The 26,306-nt window shown below is 35.7% G+C and overlaps 1 protein-coding gene across 11 annotated transcripts in view; it reads left to right on the forward strand.

Annotated features, from left to right (window-relative positions):
* RIMBP2 (RIMS binding protein 2) overlaps positions 1-25,751 on the forward strand; it is a 106,800-nt gene extending 81,049 nt beyond the window's left edge. For 3 of the 11 annotated variants that reach the window (XM_032198695.1, XM_032198690.1, XM_032198692.1), the window contains 11 exons: positions 863-1,021; positions 3,558-4,289; positions 6,011-6,128; positions 9,134-9,286; positions 12,423-12,607; positions 14,850-15,018; positions 17,106-17,171; positions 18,549-18,652; positions 20,528-20,599; positions 21,719-21,853; positions 24,221-25,751. In XM_032198695.1, the coding sequence (XP_032054586.1) occupies positions 863-1,021; positions 3,558-4,289; positions 6,011-6,128; positions 9,134-9,286; positions 12,423-12,607; positions 14,850-15,018; positions 17,106-17,171; positions 18,549-18,652; positions 20,528-20,599; positions 21,719-21,853; positions 24,221-24,409 (2,082 nt within the window). In that variant the 3' untranslated portion in view covers positions 24,410-25,751. Of the gene's footprint in view, positions 1-862; positions 1,022-3,557; positions 4,290-6,010; positions 6,129-9,133; positions 9,287-12,422; positions 12,608-14,849; positions 15,019-17,105; positions 17,172-18,548; positions 18,653-20,527; positions 20,600-21,718; positions 21,854-22,439; positions 23,714-24,220 lie in introns of those variants that run through there. The other 8 variants (XM_032198700.1, XM_032198701.1, XM_032198694.1 and 5 more) reach the window with 7 other exon arrangements.
* The last annotated feature ends 555 nt before the right edge of the window (positions 25,752-26,306 follow it).

Consider the following 26,306-nt stretch of genomic DNA (forward strand, 5'->3'; position numbering starts at 1 on the left):
ACTTCAAATGTTCCTTAATATGCAGCTTCAGGATTTGATTCAATCTTCATGTACAGTGGTTCCCATTTTTTTTAATATATCTAATCATGCTGTGCTTACAAAATGTGCAGTGAGTTTAGTTCAGTTACAACATGTACAATGAGTTTGGTTTATGATCTGGTTTGTTAAATGTAATGTTCTGGCTTAAAAGTTTAACCAAGGCCACTCCTATTTAACAATAGCAATTCAGTAAGACATACTTTGTCCTCTTTGTCTTCCAACTAACTGAAAGTTAATAAGAACTTGAAATATTGAATTGGTTTAAAAACAAACAAACAAACAAACAAACAAAAACACATTAAGATCATAGCAGTCTGTTCCTACAGTGTTTGCACGAATGAAAACTTCAGAATCCATCAGCTAGCTGTATCATATAATGATGGTAACGTACTGCAATAATTAAGTGCTGATCACTTTTAAATTATAATGTGTTGCAACAAAAAGCTGTGAAGAACAGAAGATATGTGAATTATCCTAGGGCTTTTACAATGCGGTCAGCAAGTCTACTGATGCATGAAGGACCTCTTTAAATTATGTGAGTTTGATCAAGACTAAAACTAGATTTGGTGCTCTGAATGCAGACATTCTTTTTTGGGTCACCTGTGAGATTGAGATTGGATTTCTTGAATTGGGAGCATAAATGGGCAAAAAGTTTTATATATGATCTGTCTGCTAAAACAGAGGAGCAAGCTGCATTATGTAATTTATATGTAGTATTAGCTTGAAATTCAAACCTAGGAAATGCTTTTAGTCCTTCTTGGTGGTATACAAACATTTTTAATGTCACTCGGTAAAGTTTTTTCTCCCTCACCCTGCTGATTAGCCTCACTATTGCCATGGTGAAGAGTACCATACGGAGAGCAGCAGAGGTTCTGATTTGTCCGATATTATGGAGGAAGATGAAGAAGAGCTGTACTCGGAAATGCAGCTGGAGGATGGAGGAAGACGACGAGTCAGTGTGACTTCACACAATGCACTTAAGGTAAGCATGACTGCAGAGAAACCTTAAAAATACCTCTGTCTTTTTATTCTTCCTTCAAACCATTTCTTTTAGACACTTAGGGATTTTGCATACAATTAAAACTAACACTGTTGTATAAAACTAGAACTAGGGCAAAAATTGTTTTTATGATGTCGAGGCTATCTTTAACATATTTGGTTTGACATCTTTTTTTTTTTTTTTTTTTTTTTTTCTCCTTTATTTCTTCTATAGTTGGATAGCTAATCTTTTAGCTAGTTGACTATTTTCCTATATGTAATATATGTAATTGTGGAAGTTGCAATTTCTGATCTATATCGGGGGTCTTTTCCCATATTTATATGACAATATACTGCATGTGCTACCCAGACCATGAGTTGTTTCTGGGCAAAAAGGTTTATATAAACATACAAACATATAGCAAAAAAAATTTTGGCTTTTCAAGTCTAAGGAATTTTTTCCTGTTTTCAGTGCAGTGCCATCTCTTCCTCTGGCTTTAAAGCACACTTGTAAGAAGGGGATTTGGGTGAACTCTGTTTGATAAATGTATTATCAGAAATCCTTGTGCTCTGATTATTAAAGAATCACCTAATAATCACTTGTCAGAGACAGTAGGAAATATCTATCAGCAATACTGCTTAATCACAAGAGGAGTATTTATCATGGAAGAGAACAATTAATTATTTGCAGAATGTTGAACTTATCCAATACAGAATATATGTTTCTCATACTTGTATGTATAAATTGTAATTGCTTTTCATGTGTCTGTTGATTGCACTAAATTGTGTTTTTGTAGCAAGTTGGATAACTTGAATGATAAGGGAAACCACAGGTGTATTTTTCTTCCAGTATGCTGGTAAAGCATAAAAAAATGCTATGTTCTTATGTATAGAAGAATTCTAACTGTTGTTGTAACTGCCTTTGTGTACTGTAAATTCAGCCCTTTTAATCTGATACTGTCTGGAATAAGACAGGTACTTTTTTCAAAAGAAAAATAATCAGTGTTTCAATTCTTCTGCTATCATAAAGGTTCAAACTGAAATCCTTCTGCATGCTGCTTCTGTCCCATTCGTCTGGGGGAAAAGTGAATTCTCCCTAGACTGTTCTTGTTCTTTATGCATCAGAAATTATGTCTACTTCTTGGTTTTACAATAGTGTTGCCAATTTTGATATCTAAATAGGTGATCCAGACCCTTATTTGGTGTAGTAAATCATTTTAGACGTGTTAAAGTTTGCAGGCATGCTTTTCTTGATGTATTAGTGTATGTGGAGGGTATGGTTGATTTTCAGTTTTAGTAGAATTTATTGTGAGTACTTCCTGGGGAAGGACTCATGGATGTCAGAGTCTCATGTGTAGACTATTGCCCACCGTGTTGATAAGCTTTTTGATACAAAATGCAGGTCACATTCTGATCCCAAAGTGTTTCATAATTTCCCCCTCTTTCACTAGATCCAGTCTCACTTTGCAACAGCAGTAGCAAACAAAAAAAATGAAAAACACATTTAATGAATTTTCCATAATGGAAACAGATTCCTGTTCCTCTTGCATCTGAAGGTATTCCAAACATGCACTTTCAGCTGTAGTTTTCTCTCCAAAATAACAAGAAAATGTTTTGTATGTGGATATATACTTGCTTAATTCGGAGATTGTTATTCCCTATTATATATATCTATCATGATCAGAATGCTTATTTTATTCAGGCTGGGACAGTTTTTACGTACATCTGATATAAACAGAGACTTTCACTTACTTCTACTAATAGGCTGATTCTCAAATATTCGTTTTAACAAGCAGGTACAAGATTATTTTGGGAGATATGATGACAGTGCAAACCAAGAGACATCAGAGAGCAGCTTGCTTCTCAGGATTCTTTCTGTGGAAGCCAAGCTTTAAAATTGGGAATTTTATTTATATTTATTTATACATACATACATACATACATATATATATATATATATTACAGTTTGACAAAGGAAACTAGAGCTTCTTTAATGATGTTTGCAAAATGTTTCTCCTCTGGCAGGAGATGTAGGAATATTTGCTACTCATATATATACGGTACTTTCACAGATGCAAAGCAAGACAGCTTGTTATAACAGACTTTTCATTCTCAGATAAGGGTACGGGTTACAAAGAAAAATTAAATTGCAATTTGGCATGGGGCAAGGAAAGTACTAAACATTAGTGCTATGTTTTAATGTCATTCTCATTCACCATGCTGGAACCTGTATGCAGCTTCTATTGCTTTGTTTTAAATGCATGGGTTTATTCTTGTTAGAGCATCACTCAGTTGTTTGTACTGACCTCTCACGTTGTATCTGACACCCAGCAACTTCTTAATCATGTATTTATTTTTCACAGATACTCATTCAAAGCATGACATCTTTTTCACTAAATAAGCTGCATGTCTTATGTTTGCCATTGCTCTAAAACTAATTCTGTCTTTATTTTTTTTTTCTTCTCCCTTTTCCCTCCCATTTTATTTTTGTCACACGCTATTTGTTCCCTGTCTGGTTTTTAACATTACATAATCTTAAGGAGTGCGATAAGAATAAGACCACTGAAGCCACTTTTTTGGAACAGCCTGACTTTTCACAACAGATACATCACAGTAAAAAGCTTTTCAGTATTCCAGAAGTAGCTGAAGAGGATGGTGAATACACTGAACTGCTATACAAGCAGGGTTTAGGTATGCCCTATAAAAAGAATCCCAAAATAGCTAGAGACTCTAGACCACCTAGGCCCTACAATCAAGACCAGCAGCACAACTTCTGGTATGCAGCCAAGCACAGAATTTCAGGCATGGAGGATTTTGCTGGAGACGACAAAGGATGTAAATATAGCCGATCTTTATCGAGAAGCCCAGACAGTGGACTAGACTGTGGAAGTGAAGAAGAAGAATCTCGTTTTACTTTCAGATATGCTTGTGATTCAGTTTCTGCCAATGTTGCATCTAGCTGTTGTGCAGAGACTGCTAACTGTTCCTGCAGGAAAAGCATGAGGCCCTTGCTTGCTCGCAGGAAAACCTTAACAAGACAAATCAGCATTGAAGAAGATTTTGGTGACTTGGGTCCTTCCTTTGAAGAGCCCAGGAATGAACAGGTCAAGCCCAGTTATGAGAAAAAGTATGAGGCTCAGAGATGTAATAGAACAGATAATTTGTCTAATGAAGAAGTTCAGGGAGGCTGGAAGACCGACTTAAAAATGGCTGACTCTAGGGCCGCTGGTCCACTTGCAAAGCCATCCCACAGAGATGCAGAAGACTCTCTGGTGTGTGAAATAAATCTTCCTTCTAACATCTGCTTGCCAAATCAGTCTGTTTTCTTTCTCTTGCTACTTTTTTTCTGTTTTTCTTTTTTTTCTGAGTTAATTTTTAGAGTCCATCCTTTGGACCTATCTGCTGCATTTCCCCCAACCCTTTTTTTTCTCCCCATTCAGTTTTCTTTATTATTCCGCATTTTGCTTTATGGTCATCTCTTTTATCATGCTGAAATCAGTTTAATTTGCTTTACAATGATTTTCCCACAGAAAAAAAAAAATACAATAATGGCTGCTTTTATTAAAGGACAACTGAATCTAAATTTTAATTAAGGGTTAGCTGAACTATGATTTTCCAAAATATTGTCTTTATTTATTTTGCCCATCTAAATGTTGCTTAAAAAAAAAAAAAAAAAAAAAAGGAAAAAAAAAAAAAAAGCTGCATTTTAATTGGAAAAATATTTCATCAGTAATTATTATTTTAAATATCTCAAGGAATCCATTTCATCATGTTGTTTTTGTTCATTTCACTCTCAGAATTTTTAGGATATGCTCTTTATCATGAACCATCTCTGGACAAGAATCAAGATTCTCCCCAGTGTGAACATGACCCAGATTTGGGGAGTCACAGGTTTCATCATATTTCCATTTTCTGCCTTCTCTCTGCACTGTCACTACTTCGCCTTCCTTTTTAGATCATCTCTTCTTGCCTTTGAAGTTGCAGACTGCATCTCTGCATGAGAATGCAGGCAAACAGCTTCTTCGAAAGGGAGAGCCAGGGCTGTTCCATATCTTTCAAGGATGCCTCTGTGTGATCTTGCCTAATTGCATTTCTGTCCATTAGTCTATAGCAGAGTCTCCATGCTTTGACAGATGCATCCATAGGTTTCCCTGCTCCCAAAAGACCAAACAAGTTCTTTACCCTCTCAGTCTACACAATCCAGAGTGGAGATCTCAAATCAAATGTGTTTGTTTTTTTTTCTAACAGTAGAAATCAGCTGCCTGCTCTTCTAGCCCAGCAGTTTAATCTGAAACGATCCTTAAAATTTTCTCCCATTGAAATTAGTGCACAAGCTGTGTTAATTTCAATGGCTGCATGATGAACTCTGGAAAGCATTAAAATAATACCATTTAGTGATTAAAATAGCAACGTTTTCTGCAAGTGAACAGAAAGAGACAGATGTGGTGTGAGATGAAGTGTGTCTACATTCCCTTCTACGTGTTTCAATAACCTCTAAAAGGCTTTAAGAGTTGAAGGCCATTATAGAAAAGCAGTGTGCTCAAAGACAGAAGGATATACCCTTGTTCACATGCTGCAAACTGGACAAAGCTATATAGCTGAAAACAAAGATATGCTTGCCTTTTCAGTGTAGCCTGATATCGTCAGCTCTCATAACCGGTTGCACTACTCTTCAGGAGATTATAACGTCATAGCAGCAACGACAAAGGCAAAAGAATGTTTCCAAAATTATTCTTTTCTTTTCTTTTTGTTCCAATATGTGACTGCTGGTTGCAAAATCTCTGCCATAAATCAGGGAACCATTTTTTCTTTTGCAGGTTTGCCAGGCAACAGTATTTAGTTTTCAGCTAACCTTTCAGTTAAAAACTAAGTTTAGTTGCCTTTAGAGCTTATGCTTCCAAATGCGATTGACCTGATCAATGTCCAACCATATAACCACAATGTTACCATGCATGTAACTTACAAACCTGTTTTTTCTGTTGTTGTTTTTTAGCTTTTAGGTAATCCATCATCTGCAGGACGGCCTGAAAGGGCGGAGCATGCAGGGCGAAGGTCCTCTCATGGCAGTGCAGTGCCACAAAGGTCTCGACCAATGTTGGTCCCTTCCATTGGTTAGTTGGACAGATTGGTGAATTTCTGTTGTTTGCAGCCTCAGAGTTGGGAAGGTGGTCCTTACAATGGACACTTGTCTTGAGCTGTGGTTTCTCTTAGTTACTTAAATGAGATGAAATTGAACTAAAAACATCTCCATCTAAATAAGAGCTAAATGTAAGCATACTGGGTTCTCAGGGGGCTGAATCAATAGACATCAACATCACCGGGATGGTTTTTATTGAATTTAATGGGTATTGGAACTTTTCTAAGCTTGGTTAAGGTTAGATACTATCAAATCTTACCAAAACAAATTACTATGCAGGCAGGCATATGATCAGTAAAATAAATGTACTCATTCAACCATCCATTCATCCATCCATCTTCCCATTCATCAACCATTATTTTGCATTCACTTTCCATTTTCTTGACTACTTTTTGGAATTTAGCATGAAAAAAAAAAAAAAATGAAAGCTGTTAAATGCAACAAGTTAGTAGAATTTGCATATATTTACTAGATTTGATATTTCATCCCTATTCTGGTTTACTTATGACTTAAAACGTATGCTGATGTATACCAGAAAATCCAAAAAGTAGTGCAGAAAAGATAATGGAATCAAGACATTATGGAAAAATGCATATTTGTTAAAACTTGCACTCTAGACTGATAAATAAGGAACATGCATGCTGAAAAATTAGCAAACACATGCAAAACAAATGCAGAAAGAATTTGGTGAGCCATTAGCAGAACATTACTCCATGAAGATGTAAAACCAGTTAGGTTTATGTCCCTAACCTGGACTTCATGAGGATGAGCCTCAGGGACATCAGGAGGAGCCTGAAGCAGTGTCAGGATGTTCTCACCTGACATTTATGTGGATGAGTGACATCACAAATGGGTATTATCAGAAGGAAAGAGACTGATCATAAAGGAATGCTTTTACTTTTAAATCTTAAATATTTTTCCCTTTTTGTGGGTCACACTAAAATGCCAGTACTGAAGTGTACTGTCTATTAAAAGCAAAATCCCCCTAGTGGACACAATTATATTTATATGTGGTGTATAGTAATTATTAATGAAAGAAACTGTAGATCACAATACATGCAGAGCTGTAATGCATGAAACTTTCTTAGCATTTGCAGTATAGCATAGCTGTTCAGAAGCCTGATTCTCTTCCCACATCCTGCTGTAAATGAGGATAATCCTCAGATATCAATGGAATTACACTGGTATGAAAATGGTATGGGGAAGATTCAACTCCAGGGAGGCTCCTGTGCTTCTGTTGATGGGTTATTGTTAGCTGAACCAAACAGCATTCAGATAATGGTGTTAAGGTTGTTAGATTGTCGCATCCTTTTTTTTTTTTTTTTCCTAGTCTGAAAGCAGCCTGTTTTTCTCAGGAATAAAGATTCCTGGCTTATGTTTGGACTACTTAAACCAAGTTTTGTGTCTAAATTCATTCTTTTATATTATGTGTAAATTTATTTTATTTTATTTATTTATAAATAGCAAGAAAGCAGACAGGTTTTGTTTGTTTGTTTTTAATTATTCCTTTGGGTTTCCTTTAATTTTGATTGTAATTAAAAAATAATGGAGGTGATTAAATTTATCAGAACTCACTTTCTGTCAACAAAGTTAGGGTACGGATCCCACCAAGTAATGACTCTTTTGTTCAGCAGTTCAATAGCAACAGTTTAGGAATCGGATAAAGTAATTAGTTTCTTATAATCAGTCAAGCAGATTAACAATCAAACTAAAATCACAGATTTTATTTCTTTCAGTGCAACTTCATGAATTAGTGTATTTTGAGTTATGTACAATCCACAGATGCCCTTTGGGATTCCATTTGGAATAAATTACAACATTGTCTAATGTTGATAACAAGCAAACTACAGAGCATTATGAACAGTATCTAACAACAAATAACAATAATAATAATAATTAAAAAAAAATGCTGGGAAGCTGTTGGAAGGCCAGATCTGCCTTCAATTTCAAGAGTCCTAATTTCTGACTGAAAGACTAGTGATTAAAATTGCTGAAAGATAGATATGCATTATTTCTCACTTTCAGCATCATACCATAGTAAATCACTTTGAGGATAAATGAAGCTAATATAAACACTAGATAAAACTCTGCACAAAAGTTGCTTCCTGGAAACTTGCTGGGAAAAAATAATCTAGAAGACATGAAATATCTCAGCAGGTCAGATAAAAAAAGTGAGTTAAAAATATGGCACACAAAAGCATGTAGTTGAGTGGTGAATAAACTTGAAGCAACTTCAGAACTCCAACTAACAGAGAAGTTTCCCATGAATAATGGCTGCAAGTAGGGTTTTGGAAGAATGAAATTATGGTGGGTCTGTCATTATAATACGTAAAACTTTAGATGGCTTAAATATGTGAAACTGTTGTTGGCCTCAGTATACAGCTCACAAATGTGGATTCCAAATTTCTTGGCACTGGCTTATTCCTTTACATGTATGCCTGGAGTATTTGCTAAGTTACTCGGCTTCACTAATGATGGGAAGTTTTCAAAGCAGCATTGGCAAATTAAATTAGAAGGAAAGACCTTTAACAATCTAATGTTGTCAGGATTCCAAAGATCAAATCTTTCTCCAAATGTTCCAGAATTTAAAATAGGAAATTCTTTGAAGTATTTTCTCCATTAAGCTATAAATACTTAGGGTTAGTATACTGTTGCAGATCTCCTTGCAGATCTGTCAGGTTGGATTATTTAAACCTCATAATAACAGATGATTCCTGTCCAAAGATCTAACAAATAATATTTACAGTGTGAATTAAAAAAATAAATAAATAAAAGATAGATGCTTTAGAAAAGGAGATGCACATTTCCCTGCTGAAGGAGGATTTCTAGAGGCTGAGACATCTGGCAAAGCTTACACAGTGTTTAGCCTTCCTACTATATGCAAGTTAGTAAAGAAGGTAGTCAAAATGTGCCCGCAGGAGCCTCCGCAAAGGCGACTATACAATATGTTTTAATAGATCATTCCCTTTTTCTTCGTAGAAATTACAATGGACAGTAACAGTGAAGGCGGTTGGTCTCGGTCAGGTAGTGAGGGAAATATTTCACCTGTAAAAGAAGAAGCTTATTATCGCAGCATTGGTGGACACAAGAAATGGCCTCAGCAGCGTACCATGGCCTCTGAATATAGATACGGTATGCCGAACATTATTCATCCTTTATGACAGACACGTTTTAGAGCTGCGTGTTAACAAGTGCGGTTATGTATGACAACATTGCATGCAATGCAGAATGCCAGGGGAACTAGCTCTTAAGTCCTGTCTGCTGTCAGGTAAGTCTCTCCAGCTCAGCTGTAAGGGACAACAGCCCTTAGTCCTCTGTCCTGAAACTGCTGTGCAGCCACCTTTGCATACTCAATAGAGTCTGAGCACACTGCATTGCATGAACCTCTGTGAAGCTACGCTGCTACTAACGCCAGTCAATATTTACTGTATATACCTGAACAACCATTCATCAAAATGAGCACATTTTCACTAGATTCATATAGATTGGACAGGGTCAAACAGTAGCTGGTAAATCACAATGTGATTTATGTGTTCAATAATAGGAATCTGTTACCAAACATTAATCTGATTTGCAGCTTGGGTTAAACGATGATTCAGGGTCTTTTCATTAATCACACAGGTCTTTGGCTCTGTCCCTTGGTGAAGACAAAAAATATTCATAGTTTTAGGAAAAATTACATAATAATAGCAAACTTGTATTACACGAGTAAGGTAATTATACCCACTACTGATAGTATTTGCTGCTTCATCAACATAGAAATCATTACATGATCAACAATTCAGTTTTCATAGTTCATAACATAGTGAATTAAAGTGTCTAACACTTAACCCATAAAAGCAGCCAAGGCCATATATAGATCTAGGAAACACTTAAAATCATAGAATATCCCGAGTTGGAAGGGACCCATAAGGATCATCAAGTCCAACTCCTGGCACCACACAGGTCTACCCAAAAGTTCAGACCATGTGACTAAGTGCACAGTCCAATCACTTCTTAAATTCAGACAGGCTTGGTGCAGTGACTACTTCACTGGGGAGCCTGTTCCAGTGTGTGATCACTCCTTTTTTTTTTATATTTTTTTTTTTTATTTTTTTTTTTTTTTTTTTTTCCTGATTTTTGAAATGAAGTAAATGGACCCTGAAAGTTAAGTAAATTATAAATTAATGCTGGGTTTCAAAGCAAACATATCTGACTTACAACCAGATCACCAACTTGTATAAATCAGTGTATAGCTAGTGAGTTCAATGCAACTACAGGAAATTGACATCAGTTGGGAATCTGGCTGGCTGCAGCCAAAGATTTAAGATTTTACATACACAATTATATATGTGTATGATATATAGCTCATAAGAGAATAAGTGGCTAATGAGAGAATAAAGAGACTATTTGTGTTCTCATTCAGTGAAGCAAACTTCACTGTCATGAGTCAGATTATTACAGGTTAGTGCTTTTAACTGGGATACATATGGCCATAATTCATATTTGCACCTAACTCCTATTAATCACAGTTGAAGTCAGATGCAAACATTGGTATTTTTAATTTAAAAATTAACAATCAAAATATCCCACCCCTTCAACCACCTGTTTTATGTTGCCTGGTGGGCCTGAGTATAAACCACATAAAGACCGCAACATGACTATGAGAGGAGAACAGAATAGAGAAGAATCCCACACTGTGTGTCCCATTGCTTTCTGTCCCATATGTGCACTTCTTTCACACACCCTTTCTGTGCTTTGTGCCTGCATAAAGCTTCTTGGCTGGAATTTTTCCCTGCCCTTTTGCTGTTCTGCATTTTTCCCTACTCACATTCTTTCTTGCACTTTGGACCCAAGAGTCAGTAGCTGTTTCCTTAAAGCTGTGACCCTCTGAGTTTTATTTTTTTTCTGGTAGTTTAAACATGTCAAATGTTGAATGAAATCTGTAATTGAAGCTAAAAGAAGTGTGTGTTTTTTTTTTTTCTGAAATACTACATATTAAATATTTCAATGATTACCAACAAAGGTACTCGTTATAAGAGATGATTACAGTAAAACTTGTATTAATGTGACTGGAAAAAAAATGATATAGGTAAATTACATTTTCATTGTAGTTCATAATGTAGCTCAATTTATCTGTGTGAAAGGTTGTGCAAACTGGATGATAGGTATTGATTCAGCAAAGAACAAAAGTATCTGACTTCCATTCAAGTTAGTGGGACTTTGAAAATAATTTTTATTGAAGTGGCTTGTGATTTTGCGTGCTTTTGGGTCTTCAGCTTCATGTGTCTTGAAAGAGCAAGTTTTTTGGAGAAAGTACTGCTACATGCTCTTTCAAAACAAAATTAAAAGCATTTGAAACCTGTCAACTTAGTGTCACTTAGTGTTAGCCATTTTGGCCTAGTTTACTAATTCAGTTTTACTGAAGTCCATTCTCAAATACGTTGTTGAATCAGGGACTATATGCCTTCTCCAGGTAACTTGAAATGTCTGAAAGCTATGAGACAACATGTTCATTCTTATTTTTTAAGTCCTAATTGATTTGGTACCCTGCAGTGGCCTGAGAACAGTATAGTGTCAAGTGTTGTGATGTTCACGGATGATCCTTCCTAATGAGTGTATAATTAAATGCAGTCACAGCTAACCTTTGCTCCTGGATTTTATCATATTTTATAGTGTTCAGGTGGGTTTGGGGCATTGCTGTCAATGTTAACTATTGACTTTGTTTAAGCAAAATAGTAGTGTAGTTCCATCCCTGACGCAACTAACACTACCGAAATATATTTCTCCTTACCCGTCTGGAGAGAAGAGGTTATAACCATGTTTTAAACCTCATACCTAAAACATGGTATGTCAACACAGCTGGGATGTGCTTTCTTGTGTCCATGAAGAGCAGAAGCAGCTGTGCGGGAAAACAGGTGGATCCAAAGCATGGTTATTTTTGCAGTAATGTTAACGCCTATCAAAATCATCATTATGTCACTCTTAACATGCTACACTAATTTATAGCAAACTATAGTAAACCTAACAAAAGTTGCTTTCTTATCTAAGCTATATTCACCTATGTAAATGTCAGTGTGGTGTAGATCAACACCACGTTCAGTGCATGCAGACTGAAACTGCTTAAAAAATTACAACTTGCTAATTAAAAAAAAAAGAAATGCCAAACTTGATAGGACATGCTTTATGTTTTCACTGAAACACCAAACACTTTTCAAATATTAAATGAAATAGTTGAAAAAATGAGGCCAAATTACTGAATTGCTCTTTTCTGAATTTACTTTCATAGATGGCTATGGTGGTCATGACCATCTTTCTCCAGATTTTTATGAAGAATCAGAAACAGATCCTGGCACAGAAGATATTTCTACTCGAATATTTGTTGCACTCTTTGACTATGATCCGCTGACAATGTCCCCAAATCCTGATGCTGCAGAAGAAGAGCTGCCATTTAAAGAAGGACAAATCATTAAGGTGGGATCTAAAAACAAAGGAAACAAAGGACCCATTGTTACAAACAGCATGTCCTTTGTTTCCAGTGGAGAGCGCAACTTGTATGACAAGAGTCCAAGATCTTTTTTTCCTCTAGAGGTTCAGGCTGTAAATCCAATTGGATTTGGAACCTAATATCTACTGCTAATTGCTTAAATATAATTAGGCAATAGGAAGAAATCTCAGAGTTGCGTTAAGTAGCTAGGAAAGACTCAATTTGAGATTTAGATGCAAAGACTAAATTGTGACTCTGAGGCCTCCTGTGTCTGTTGCCACAACCCCTATAGGAAAAACTGCTTCAGAAATTGACCTCTTTACTGCAAAAGTGCTGTAAAAGAGCTTAGTGTTGCACCTCCGTATGCATCCACTGCTGCTGTATTTTTTTAATCACTGAACCCTTCTAGCACATATACACTTGAAATTAAATAAGGTCTAAAATTAGGTATTTCTCTTCCAGAATCATCCTCTTTTGAAACTGATAAAATAACTTCCTTTTTTGGCTGTTCAGGTGTAAGGTGCAGAAGTTGCTCCTTGAAGAGGGAGCAGAAGACAAATCAGCTTGTTTCAGGTGGCAGACAGTGTTAGACTCCATCTGTGTCTTTATGCATGCCCTCTGTCACAGCTTGCCTTATTATGATTGTGCAGCTGCAAGACGAATTTGTTCAGTTTGCTGTTCTGATTTTGGAAAGTTAGCAGATTTCCTGTTGAATCAGCAGGTGTAAGCATCTCTTTCCATAGCCTTGTATCTAAGCTATCTGGTGCAAAATGGGTGGAAATGAGGGAGGGGAGAAGGAAGGGCTGCTGGTAATCCAGGGTTTAACTGAGATTTAAGTACGATCTGAAACTGAACCTAAAAATATATACACTTATACACTTATATAAGTGTATATAAATATATACACTTATTTGTAAAACTATAAAAAAATGTTACTTAAGCTATTAAAATATATACTTCCTTCCACTGTGTTGGATTGGATCCTAACATTAATGTCTGTACACAAAAATAACAATTTTTTAATGTTAATATGTTAAATACTTGGTTCAATATTTTGCTTACCTCTTTAAGTGATATGATATAAAGTTATGCCCAAAATATGGAGATATATGGAAAAGAACTTATGTTTCATTCAGGTGTTTTAGTTATTTTTTCACTGATAGTACATTTGTCACTGAAAAGTCTAGTGAGTCGCCACACCAGATATTTATTCTGAGTGATATTAACTTTATATCTGGGACCATTGTAATAATTATGTGATCTACTGGTTTTGATTTCTCTTTGAATTGATGTGAATGTGGATTGGTTTGCATTTCCAAAATACTTTTTGTACATTACCCAAGCAGTTGTGTGAAGTCTGTCCTGTCCGTACATTACAGTCGCACATGCTGTATTGTGTGAAGTAGTAATGGTGCCAGGTAAGTTATGAACATGTTTTGATTCAAACTGAAAAAGATTCATGTTTGAGAAAGCTGAGGCTATTAAAAGGTCAGTTTTTACAAACTGTGATTTAAACTGAAGGGATTGGTTTGGATTTTTTTGTTTGTTTTTAAAGAAAAGAAAGCAATTGATTTGCTTTCTTTTTGGAATCGGAAATTAACCATCAATCAGAAATTAACCATCAGTTTTGTGTTAAGAATATCTCTTTTTTCTGTGTTGTGCAGTCTTAGATTTAGGCCTCTGTATCATTGGCAAACTTTATGAATTGACTGCATTTTTAGAAATTAAGACAACTTTTGGATTTACCTGTTCTCATTGATGAAAGCTCATGCTATTCTTGTAGCTTAATGTCTTCTGGAAAAACACTATTGGAGCTTAAGTAAGTATATACATCAAATATTATTAAGTATTAAATAGGCATTTTAAAATTTATTTATTTTTGATCATATGCAAGTTCTAATCAAAATAACAAAACTTGGGCACAGTTTTGCAAATGCTTCTTATTGAATATATGTCACATGACACCAAGCAGCAGTGCCATATGAATAATTCCATAAACATCTATGTAAATAGGTAAGCATGCTTTTAACTTAGCACATGGGGAAACTGATGACTTTCAGATGACTATTTTTTATGCTTTTCAATGCTAACAAAAAAAAAAAAAAAAAAAAAAGATTTCACATCTATACTATAATTACCTATTTATACCTTGGTAACTGTTCTGTCTTCATTAAAAATCCTAAATACTAAAACCTTTATTAACCAACACTTTTATTATTTAAATGACAGGTTTATGGGGACAAAGATGCCGATGGATTCTATCGTGGAGAAATCTGTACAAGAATTGGTCTTATCCCATGTAATATGGTCTCTGAGATCCAAGCAGATGATGAAGAGATGATGGATCAGCTTCTAAAACAAGGTTTTCTTCCTTTGAACACACCAGTAGAGAAAATAGGTAAGGGAAAGTATATATGCATAACTTCACCTAATTTTGGGTGCTATTAACTTGGCTGGATCTGCTTTGCCTTTTGTTTTTATTATATGCTGATGCATTTGAATTTTACAGCAATTTACTACACTATGGGATACATTCTGTGTCAGTATCTGAATTATTCAACAAATATTTGATCTTGGTCACACCTTTTGCCACAAATAAGGACTTTTATCTTCACTACTACACCCATTACTTTCTTTTCTTATTTAAAAAAAATGTTTTTTTCTTACCTGAAAGATTTATAGACACAGAACTAGATCCCTGTGCTTTGGAGTGTGCTGTGCTGAAGTGCTTTGTGATATGCTCACTGCTGCAAAGCATAAAATGAGTCACTTATTGTTGTTATTTTTACTCTTCTACATTTTCCTACTTTACCAATAATTTAAAGGGATGGTGGCAAAGGGTTATGTATAATATAATTTGGGATAGCAATACATATGAGATTTTATGGGTATTGCAGTAACAAACCCCTTTAAAAGCAGAGTTAGGCCAAATGATTTTGTGTTATGAACCACTTGCATTACGTCATCGGTTCAGTGTTGTACAGAGGCACGCGATGCAAGTATCTTAATTTAGATTTCCTTCTAAAGGTAAATTTTAAACAACTATCTCAATATGTTTTAAACCTTTCAGTGTAATTCAGAGAGTATATAGGGCTGGAACTGTTTCAGTCCTGTTTAAAAGTGAACTGTAAAAGTGGTTGCTAAGAAACAAAGTCTTCCACCATTGTTTTCTTAGATTGAATAAAACCTTATCATATCCAAAAACATATTAGTAAATGTTAGACAATTTTTTCTTCTTCCTTCTTCAGATATTGAGATATTTTAAATATCGCTATACCCCATGAAAGGGAAGGGGTGATTTAAGTTCTTAGTTGCTGTATTTTCAAATCTGTGTATTTATTGGGAAATGCCATGTTAATACAACAAATACTCCCACTTTTGGACTTGTAAACCCCACTGCCCATCTGCTCCTCCAGGTTTAGCACATACACCTACACATACATTTCAAAAATGTGGGACAGGTAGACAGTGGGACTTACAGATGTGCCCAAGTAGGTTGGCTGTCCACAGCATGATTCTGCAAAGTAGATATAAACATGGGCCTACATCATATGAAGCCTAGTGGAATTGGATACCTAACTTGCTGTGGCTACATCTGTAAACACAAATGAAGGCCTGGTGGGATTAACAAGTGTCTAAATGTTTTTCTAATTCTATCATGAAGACATACCTTAATACAGAAAATATATTTCTAAACAATTATGCTTGAAATTTACTGCTGTGAGTCCTGCTCAGTGCTCTTCTTACTGAAGTCAGGAAGTTGTCGATACAGAACACCTGTGAAAATGAAACCACCAGTCCGTGTAATTCCCTGTAATTTTAATTTTTGGCTGTTTAAGGGATATTCTGCAAATATCATCTTTTTTCATTGCACTCAACTTGCAGCGGCTTCTGAAATAGTTGAGAAATCAGAAAGTCTTTATCTTGGAAAGAGGGAGACAATTTGAGATTAAAAATCTCAAAGGTAGGGCAAAATTTCTAAGCACTGAGTTTTATTCTGAGACATTTCTGAGAACTGTTAGCAACCTACCCCCAGCAGTTCACCTTTAAATATTTTAGCTATTCAAAAGTACCATATACTTTTTATTATGGATTTAAATTGTTAGTCACAATAAAGAATAAATTAATTAAAATAAAAATTAAAAGAAACACAAAAACCACGGTCATTAATGGATTGGGGAGAGCAGTTAGTCTGGCTTAATTTTAAACTAAGTACAAATTCTGAATAGTAAAGAGATCCATGTGCTCAGATCCTTACTGTCACGGTGGCTGCCCACGTGGATCTTTTAGCAGAAGCAGGCTCTAATTGCTAGTCTGTCTCATGTTGTTAATCATATTTTTAATGTCATATCAAACACTTTACATTGCTGTGTTCATATGACTATAATTTTCTTAATCCTTTGCCCACATTAAATCCTTAAAAGCAGAACTTTGAACAGCTTCATATCTTCTCTTCTTTTATTTGTATGCATTCCTTTCCTGAAGTCAACTGTGACCGTTTCAAAGAGAGCACACGCTCTGTACACCGCAGATCCAGAAAGTCTAAAAGAGGTCTGTGCTAAGAAACAATAACTTAATTCAAGCTGTAAAGTAGCTGAAATGATTTGAGCTGTCTAGATTTATTTATTTTTTAATGCCTTTTATCTTTGGAAACCAGCAGTTGGAAAATAGTGTCACATAGCAAATACATACGGAATCCTTTCTGGATTCTTTTCTTGGTCATAGAGGGGCCTTTGACCCTGGACTGTGGGCAGTGTCTTGCCCCAGAGAAGAATTCCAAAATCAAAAGTGCTCTTCTGAGGTAATCACTTAAATACGGGTTGATCCAAGTGTTTGGGAAACAGGGGAATTGGGTCCTGCATCTCTTACAGTCCATGCCTTCATTTTGGATCTCTCCTTGTGTTATGTAAAAATCCCTTGCAATGGTAGCTGGGAAGGTAACTCCAATCCACCTGCTGCAGAAGTAGGTGATCTCTGAAAGCTTCAGTGTCAACCGGTGAGCAGTGTGAAAGCTGCGAGTGCATGCCACACTCAGTATTTGCTCCTACATCAGCTGAGCCCTTAATGCCCACCCTCCTGCCAGAGCAGTCATAGGGTGCCTCCCAACCCCACGTTTCCTTTGTCACACTGCATAATGCTCATCAGACCTGCCCTCAATGCCTGTATGTAAGTAGCACTAACAAGCATGTTTCTTTGCTACAGCAGTCATCTGCAAGAATCATGCTAATAATCATTTGAATTTAAAATGTGGCCCATTTTAAACTTTTCTGTAATTCAGTAGCAAGCAGTAAACATGTCATCTGGTTCCTGTAAACTATTTTACTCTTTTCCTTCTGTTCCTCCACAAAGGAATCTTAAACAGTACTTGAGAATGGGTTCTTGTAGTCAGTCTTGAAAATACTGCAGACCACTTACATGATTGGTAACCTCTTTTGTCTTGGGACATCTGAGAGTGTCCGTTTCTCATTCCAGTCTCCCAGCAGAAAGTTGAGGAATAATTTCAAGCACAAAACTCCTTGTGATTGAGGGGGGAGGGAGGGGGGTAGGTAGTAAAAGTTTTACTAAAATGAAATAAACCTGACTTCTGAGCATTTACCTTTACATACCCTGATAAACTCTGATTCTTCCAACAAAGGATGGCAGTAAATTTCAGAACGTTGATTTTGCAGATATATACTGTGTGGAGATTCAAGGGCTTAGAATAAAGAGGGCAAGACAACTGTTAAGTTACTTACAAAATGCACATGCTGTTTTGAAACTTTCATCTGTGTTAATAGGTTTGATAACCCATGGTGTCTTACCACTGTGCTAGAGAAATACCAAATGCACTGTTGTGAACGTGATGCAGGGAAAAATTGCACCTTGTGTTTTGTGTTCAAAATAACTTTTATAGCTCTCCTTCCCTTCCTCTCCTTGTGATTGGAACAGAAAGAAACAGACGGAGTGGCAGACAACCTTCAGTATCTACAAGAAGGATGGTGGCTCTGTATGACTATGATCCAAGAGAAAGTTCTCCTAACGTTGATGTAGAGGTATTGACATAACTGTTTACTGTGTTTACCATTTGTGGAATCCTAATTTAATTGAAACATAGTTGGTCTTAGTAAGCACTATTATGCAAAATCAAAAAAATCAGAATTACAAGCATTGGTCAGATATTTTCAGAGATGTATATATAGTAAAGGCTTATAAATTCTGCACAAGTCAATTTCTGATATTGTTCAAATACCACAGAAACATAGAATGGCTTGGGTTGGAAGGGACCTTAAAGAGCATCTAGTTCCGTCCCCCTAGATGCCACCCACTAGATCAGGTTGCTCACGGCCTCAATTTGTAATATTTATTTAATATGTATCAATGCAGTCAATTATAGATATATGGTTGTGCAATGTGTGTGTGTGTCTGCGCATGTCTCTATATATAAAGTCGATAAGGAAAAATGCATGGAGTTATAAATAGTAGGGAATGATTATTTTCCATTTATTGTTTTCAAGTTTTCTTTATATGTTACTGTCTAAGAAGATGATTATTTCTGAGAAGTGTTCCAGCTCACACTGACAAGCTGATAGCAAAGCACGCTCTCTAATGTCTGTATCATGCTTTACCTTTCCTCAAAATGTCAACCCCCTTCTGCAATGCAAACCAGAACCTTATAGTACAGTGGAACAGCATTCATAATATATTGTATTTTTTTTCTTAATGTATCTGAGCTTTTGTGACTGTATGTCTTGTCTTTAATCCTTTTTTTTTTCTTATAACAATGTAAAGATATCTTAAGTGACCACTGAACATTAGCTAGATCTTCATTTAAACAACTGACCATTAGCTAGATCTTCATTATGGGTTTATCTTCCATTTACCTACATGCAGTCTCCCATCTCTCCATATTTGTCATCAGCAACAATGGAATCACTTTTTACATTGTCTTTGATGTTACATGGTAAGTCCCACAACCAAGATTTGATGCAATTTTCATTTATATATGCATTGTGGTAAGAATGTCAGTGTACACTCAAAGCGCTAAATAAAATGCTGAAGACCTAGGAGCTTCCTCAGTTATTCAATTTATTTTTTTTAATATACTTTTTAAAATTTCTTTGTAGAACAACTTGGATTTTTTTTTAAACAAGAAGGTAAATTTTGAAACAACTGGGACTTAATACATTAAAACTTAGCCAGAGTTGTCCTATATTTCTTGGTGAACCAAATCTGGTTCTAAATTATGGTGTTACAAAATAGTTTGGGCAATAAATCAAATAATTGCAACATACACATAGGAAACATCTTATTCATTCTCTTTCCTTCCCATGGCCGCAAGAAATTAAAAAATAAATTTAAAAATGAATTAGATTACATTTAAACCCCAAGCAATTAAAGAGATCAGTGTATTGTTTGCAGATTGGAGACTGGAGATACTTGTTCTAACACCTTTATTGAACAGAATCCAGTTTAGCCCCAAAATTTCAGTTCATATTTCAGAAAGGAAAAAAAAAAAAAAAAAAAATCAACATCCTCTGTTTGTCTTGTAGACATTAGTCCTGTTTGTGCCTTGTGAGTGACAGTAAGGTACCTGTGAAGCCATGGAGTTCACCCTGCTCAGCAGAGCTGGCTTTAAAGTTTGTTCAGGTTGCTCACAGCTTCATGCAGCTGAGTTTTGAGCAACTCCTGGGTATGGTTGCATTCAGCTTGTTTGTTGCAGCAAGTCTTGTGGCTGTCTAGAACCTAATAAGAGAGGTGCCTAGATTTAGCATTCTAAAAAAAAAAAAAAAAAGCTCTTAAACTTCAACTTAAAACTCAGTTCGCCAATTTCTGTCTTAAAGGGGAGGGAAAAAAATATTAATGGTGTTACTGTTAATGAAGAATAAATGTTAACCTTTGTTTAACAAAACACATTCCTTTTTCCGCAGGCTGAGCTAACATTCTGTACAGGGGACATTATCACTGTCTTCGGTGAAATTGATGAAGATGGGTTTTACTATGTAAGTTGGCTTCTGTTGGTCACTGCTACAAGCTGTCAGCTCTGGGCCTCACTGCTCCTGCAGCTGTGCAGTAGAGCTGAACCTGAAAGACTGCCCTCCCTAAGAGAACAGTACTGAAGTTGGCTCACTTGCCACTTCATTCCAATTTTAGGGATCGCTGTTGATGTACCTCAAAGCTGTCTCTGGCATTTTATATTTTTGCCTTATATAGTTTGCTGGAAAATGTATAATTTGATCACATGTATCTATGTGAATGACTGTTAGTAGATAAGGCACTTCATCTGGGAGAAAAACCTCCATGCAGCCCTGGCCTTATGAAAAATGATTAGTTCATTAAAGTAAATTAATAGTTCAGTAGTTCAGTTTTGAGCACTGGTAACTGTTCATGCTACTTTGCCATTCCTTCAAAGCAGAAGAGTTGTCTCCTAAGAGACAATGTTCCAGTAGTAGCTGCCAGTCTGCATCCTTTTAGTTTTTCCACATGCACAGATAGCTACAGGAATAATTTGATTACCTCAGAAGTGCTTTTAGGTTGTGAAGCCTAGGACACTTATCATTGATGCTGCAGTCCTAAGGACCTGAGTCTAGAAACTGCATGGGATTTCAGTTATCATTTCTCTATTGCTTTTAAATAATGCAGGCATTAATTTTTTTTCCATTATGCACACTAGCACTTGTGATTTCCAGGTGTCAACGCATTCATTGCATTGGAACTCTGAGCGTGCAAGTTGGTCAAACAGCATGAGAATTCTCACATACAAACCCATTGGGAATGAGCTTTGAGTTGTCAAGTCATAGTTCAGACTTAAGTGCACCAAAATGAAAAAAGCACTGTGTCACAATCTGTATATAGCAAATTGGATGAGCAACTGAACTGCTATAGTACTCAAAGCATGTCTTAGTGTCACCCTGAATTATACACAAATGTGCTCATCTGTTTTTATTTGATGGATAGTGTCCATTGCCAAATCACAGAAATAGAAGCAGGAAAATCTGGCTTGTGTGACCTTAGATGGCTATTTCCTCTTCCTCACTGGCTTTGAGATGTAGTCGAAGTATTTCCTTACCTTATTGGCAACCTGCATTTGATTTTATTCCCTGAAATGTTCATCATTATAGGGTGAACTTAATGGACAAAAGGGGCTGGTTCCTTCCAACTTTCTTGAAGAAGTGCCTGACGATGTTGAAGTCTATCTATCTGATGCACCCTCGCAGTATCTTCACGATACACCGATGCGTACAAAAGCAAAAAGGGTAAGCAACCAAATAAGGAAAACTTAAATTTTTATTTTCCATTCCATTCTGTCTCATAATTTGTACACAACTGTTAACATTTTAAATCCACTCACCCATTTTAAATTATTTAACTTTCAAAATATATAAAACATAAAGAAAAAATGACTTTATCTAGGTTTCCACTAGCTTGGAACACTTACAAATGAATAATCTAAATCTAACATTTGACTGCAGTCATTAGAGAATCTCAATTATAATTTGAGTTTATACAGTTTGTCCCTGGTGAAAGCAGTTATTGTCTAATGCTTCTGAATGACTCTTACTATATGCAGTAGTTAGATGAAGGCAAAAGTTCTTGTGAATGAGACTGGTATGATCCCTTTAAATACAAATAGTAAATGCAGCTGATTGACAGTGTTCAGTCTTTTAATTCTTAGATTTCTTATTCCAACTGGCACTGATTAATTGCCCAAAGACATCTCTTTTATGAAAAACTAATCATGTTTAGTGTCTCATTTTTGGTTTTGTTTCATCACTGCAATACTTTTATATATTATATATTTTATATATATTTTTATTTCTTTGCTCATCTGCTTGGAAACAGAAGAAGAGTGTTCATTTCACACCTTAATAAGGCAATGTAGCCTTCACGTAAGTGAGCAACTGAAGATACCAATAGAGATTTCAATTAAAGCTACCTGGCTATCTAATGCAAGTCTTGAAACTTAATTGTGGGGGAAAAAAAAGAAATATGTCTCCAAAATGAGTGGCCACAGAAGACCAGGCTGTATGCTTTTGCTCTACCTAGTTAAGTCAATTTAGCTTTTTAGGAGACACATCCTTTAAAAAGGAATTCGTAGAAATAAGTAAATTAGACCTCAATTTATGAAGGTCAACATTTGGAACATATTTCTTCATGAGCTAAATGTTTATGTTTACATAGAAAAGCGAGTTTGATGTCTAACTACCCTACAAACAAAAGCTGCATATTGCATTGTTAGCCAATCTTGGATATAAAAATTCCAAGTTCCTATACCAAGAGAAAAGCACAACACCCCCAACCCTCAAAGAACATATAAATGAAACGTATGCTGGTGTATACTGTAGTGTACAAGAGTAGAGTTGGTTTTGAAACTCATTACAGTCAAATATAGCTACTTAAATTATCTGCCTTTCCACGATCAATTATACTTCAGTTTGCTTAAGATTGACTATTTAACAATTCTGGAGGAAGGAAGAAAAAAAACCTACATGTGGTACACTTTACTTGGATTTTCCTAGAAAGTGCACATTTAAAATATTAGCAACTGTTTGGTTTACCAATGCAATACAAGCGTCAATACGAAACATGCAGCTCACTCAATGAATGCATTAGACTAAATATATGGTATCTTCAGGTGTACGTTGGGGTGCTTTACCAAGTTGTTTTTTTTCATTAGAATTAGACCTTGATTTAAAATCAAAGTAGGCTTGAAGCCCCTTTGCTTAACTCGCTGTTGCACACACCAGTAAATTGCTAATATTTTAACTTGGACTACACGATAAGACAGGTCCCTAAAGCATGGATTGTAGTATGACAATATCATCATAACAGATAGTACTACATTTTGTCAGTAGGGCACTGTAGTTATGATAGGATGAGTGTAAGTAGTTTTAGCATTTTCATTCAAGTGCTTTTGATGATTAAAACAATTAAGTCTCTTAAAATATTTAGGAATGCTGTCATTATTGTTCAAGTATTCACCTTCATTCAGCAACCTCACAGCTGCAGCATACACATTGAGCAGTCAGGGTCTTTAAGCTTTCTTTGATTGCAATTAAGGTTCATTTTAGCTTTTTTGTTTTTCTTTTTTCTTTCTTTTTCTTTAAGCCAGTGTGCCATCTTATCAAATATGTATATAAAGTATGCTAGTCATTTTTAAAGAAAAGGCATTTAAAGGACAAAAAGTATGTGATCATGTAACATTTGAACTAATTTCTTCTGGAAACAGTTTGGTTTCTATACAGTGATAATCCCTAGTAATTAATACATTTATTTTTCTTAAATCCATAGCTGAATGTGTCCCTCTTCATTTTTGTACTAGCATAGTACTGAAATGCAAAACTCCTTTTGCGGCTTTTGTGGCCAGAACTACAGTAAAAGAAGTGTAGGCAACTCTTTAAAAAAGTATAAGCAAACTAGGGCTCTATTGGCATGTTTTCTATTGTTTATACTTTTTCTCAAAATTTATATATTTGCTGTACGCCCATATTTTAAGACACAGAAGAAATGAACCAGCCCTTTTGTTTAGTGGGTAATGGGACAAATAATGTTGCCAACTTTCTTGATGATAATAGCTTTTAAGCTTTCAAACATTCAATAAATTATAACAATATACCTAATAGGTTCCTCCTGAGAATACAGGTACAGCAAGGAGAGCACCATCCCCCACAGTTCATCTCCATTCTGGGTCACCTACGTCATCTATGGGTTCTGGTAGTCCCGGGAGAGGCAGGGATATGTCCTCGAAAAAGAAAAAGGGGCTGCTTTCCAAAGGCAAGAAACTGCTGAAAAAACTTGGTGCAGTGAAATGATTCATGTACTCCTGGACAACTTGTAAAGCTTCCAGTCTGTGTATTTATTTTTTTTAAATGTCAAAACTAGGGCTTTCATGACTATGAAGTACAACTTTATTAAACCTTTGCATTTTTAACTCTGACATCAATAGAATCATGTGAATTGCTTAAAACAGCAAGAAAAAAAGCAGGTGAGTGTAGCATTGCAAATATTCCTTTTCTTCAAAAAGAAAAAGTTGTAGGATTAAGACAAGAAGGACATGATTTTAGTTGAAGTCTATTCAACACCTGCAAGCACACTGAATAAATCTCAGCCTTTTGTCTCCTTTAACCATGGGTCAGGTGAAAAAGAAAAACCTGTTCATTGATTTCAGGTCAAGAGAGATCACCCCATTCTGTCTAATTTTAATCATTAAAAAAAAAAAAAAAAAGTGGTCTTGAAACTCCTAGTTTAAATCAGCCTTGATGTTTTGCCTTATTAATGCACAATGATTTGTACTGTCTAATAAATATACAACATATACTTTGTATGTACTGTGTATTCAACTGTCCTCATCTTCCCTAAATCATAGTAATTTAAGATCAAATATGATGTTGCTAATTCCATTCCATGTATGATACAATTCTTGAGAGTTTGAAAGTACTGAGCAAAATGCTTTTTTCTTTCTTTCTTTCTTTCTCTTTTCCTCTCCAAACCAAAACTCCCATGTTTCTTTTGTCAACATATTCACTAAACTGAAATCAGATCCAGTCTAAGTTGTTCAGAGCCTCACCCCCAGTTTCAGTCATACAAATGTCACAAACTCTACTTCTGGAGTTCCTGGTTCACTATTCTAAATTACCATAAAAAAAAATAAAGAAACCTTTACTTCCCACCTTGTTTTCTGGTGGAGGTGCAGTCCTAAGTTAAAAGGCATTTTCATATTGTTGATGTCAGATTCAAGATTAAGTGCATGTCTGAAGTCAAAAACTGTGTTATATACACAAGCCGTAGCTAGTAAAAAGGCTGCAAAAGGTGATAAGAATACTAATTGCAACATTGGCATCTCAATAAAAAACAATCTTACACACTGATGGCAGTCATTGGCTGTTACTATTTTGTAATTCTTGTCCATTTGTAAATTGTTTTTACTGTTTATACATACTTTTCAGACTGCCTTTCTTTTTGTAATTTATGGAAGGTTTATAAATGAATGATCAAAGCTTCCCCATTGTGTCTTCAGATAATATTGTAAATTACTGTAAGATACTACGTGCTAGATTATACCATTTAATTAAAGAAAATAAATGGCCTAAATTTGTGGTAAAGTACTGTGTGGGTGTGTGCATGTGTACAATTGTTGTGTAATATATTTTATATAAATAAATAATTTGATATTTTGTAGAGTGCAGTATGTTTTGTACATCTACTGTATGTGCTGCTGCTTATTGTGCTAGATGTCCCTCCCTCTCTAAATCTAGATGCAAATGGTAAGAGACATGCACAAGGATCCATTCATTAAGGTTACAGTACTGGTGCAACCTACATGTTCAAATACTGCACCCATACAGAGAAGAAACAGTATGCAGGAGCCACCTTCTGCCTCTCTATCGCTGGCTATGGCAGCAGGTGCACTAGCTCCTTATTTACTGACCTCAAGTAACACAAACCGTACCAGGAGGAATACCTCTGACAAGCATAAGTACATTAGTATATGTTATTTTTTCCTAGTTATGTAAGTAATACAGTACAACAATATGGCATCAATAAGATGAACACTGTTGCCTGAAAACATGCCTCTCTTCATTACAGATTTCATAGATAAGAAGGAGGGTGGTAAAGGTTTTTTCCTTGCTAGGCTGAGAAAATTATCTGAATAGAGGTTGTAGAGACTCCTCATTTTTCTGAGCTGTGGTAGGCCGCTGAACTCTGCTG

The sequence above is a fragment of the Aythya fuligula genome, chromosome 17 (genome assembly GCF_009819795.1).
Source record: "Aythya fuligula isolate bAytFul2 chromosome 17, bAytFul2.pri, whole genome shotgun sequence".
NCBI lineage: Eukaryota > Metazoa > Chordata > Aves > Anseriformes > Anatidae > Aythya > Aythya fuligula.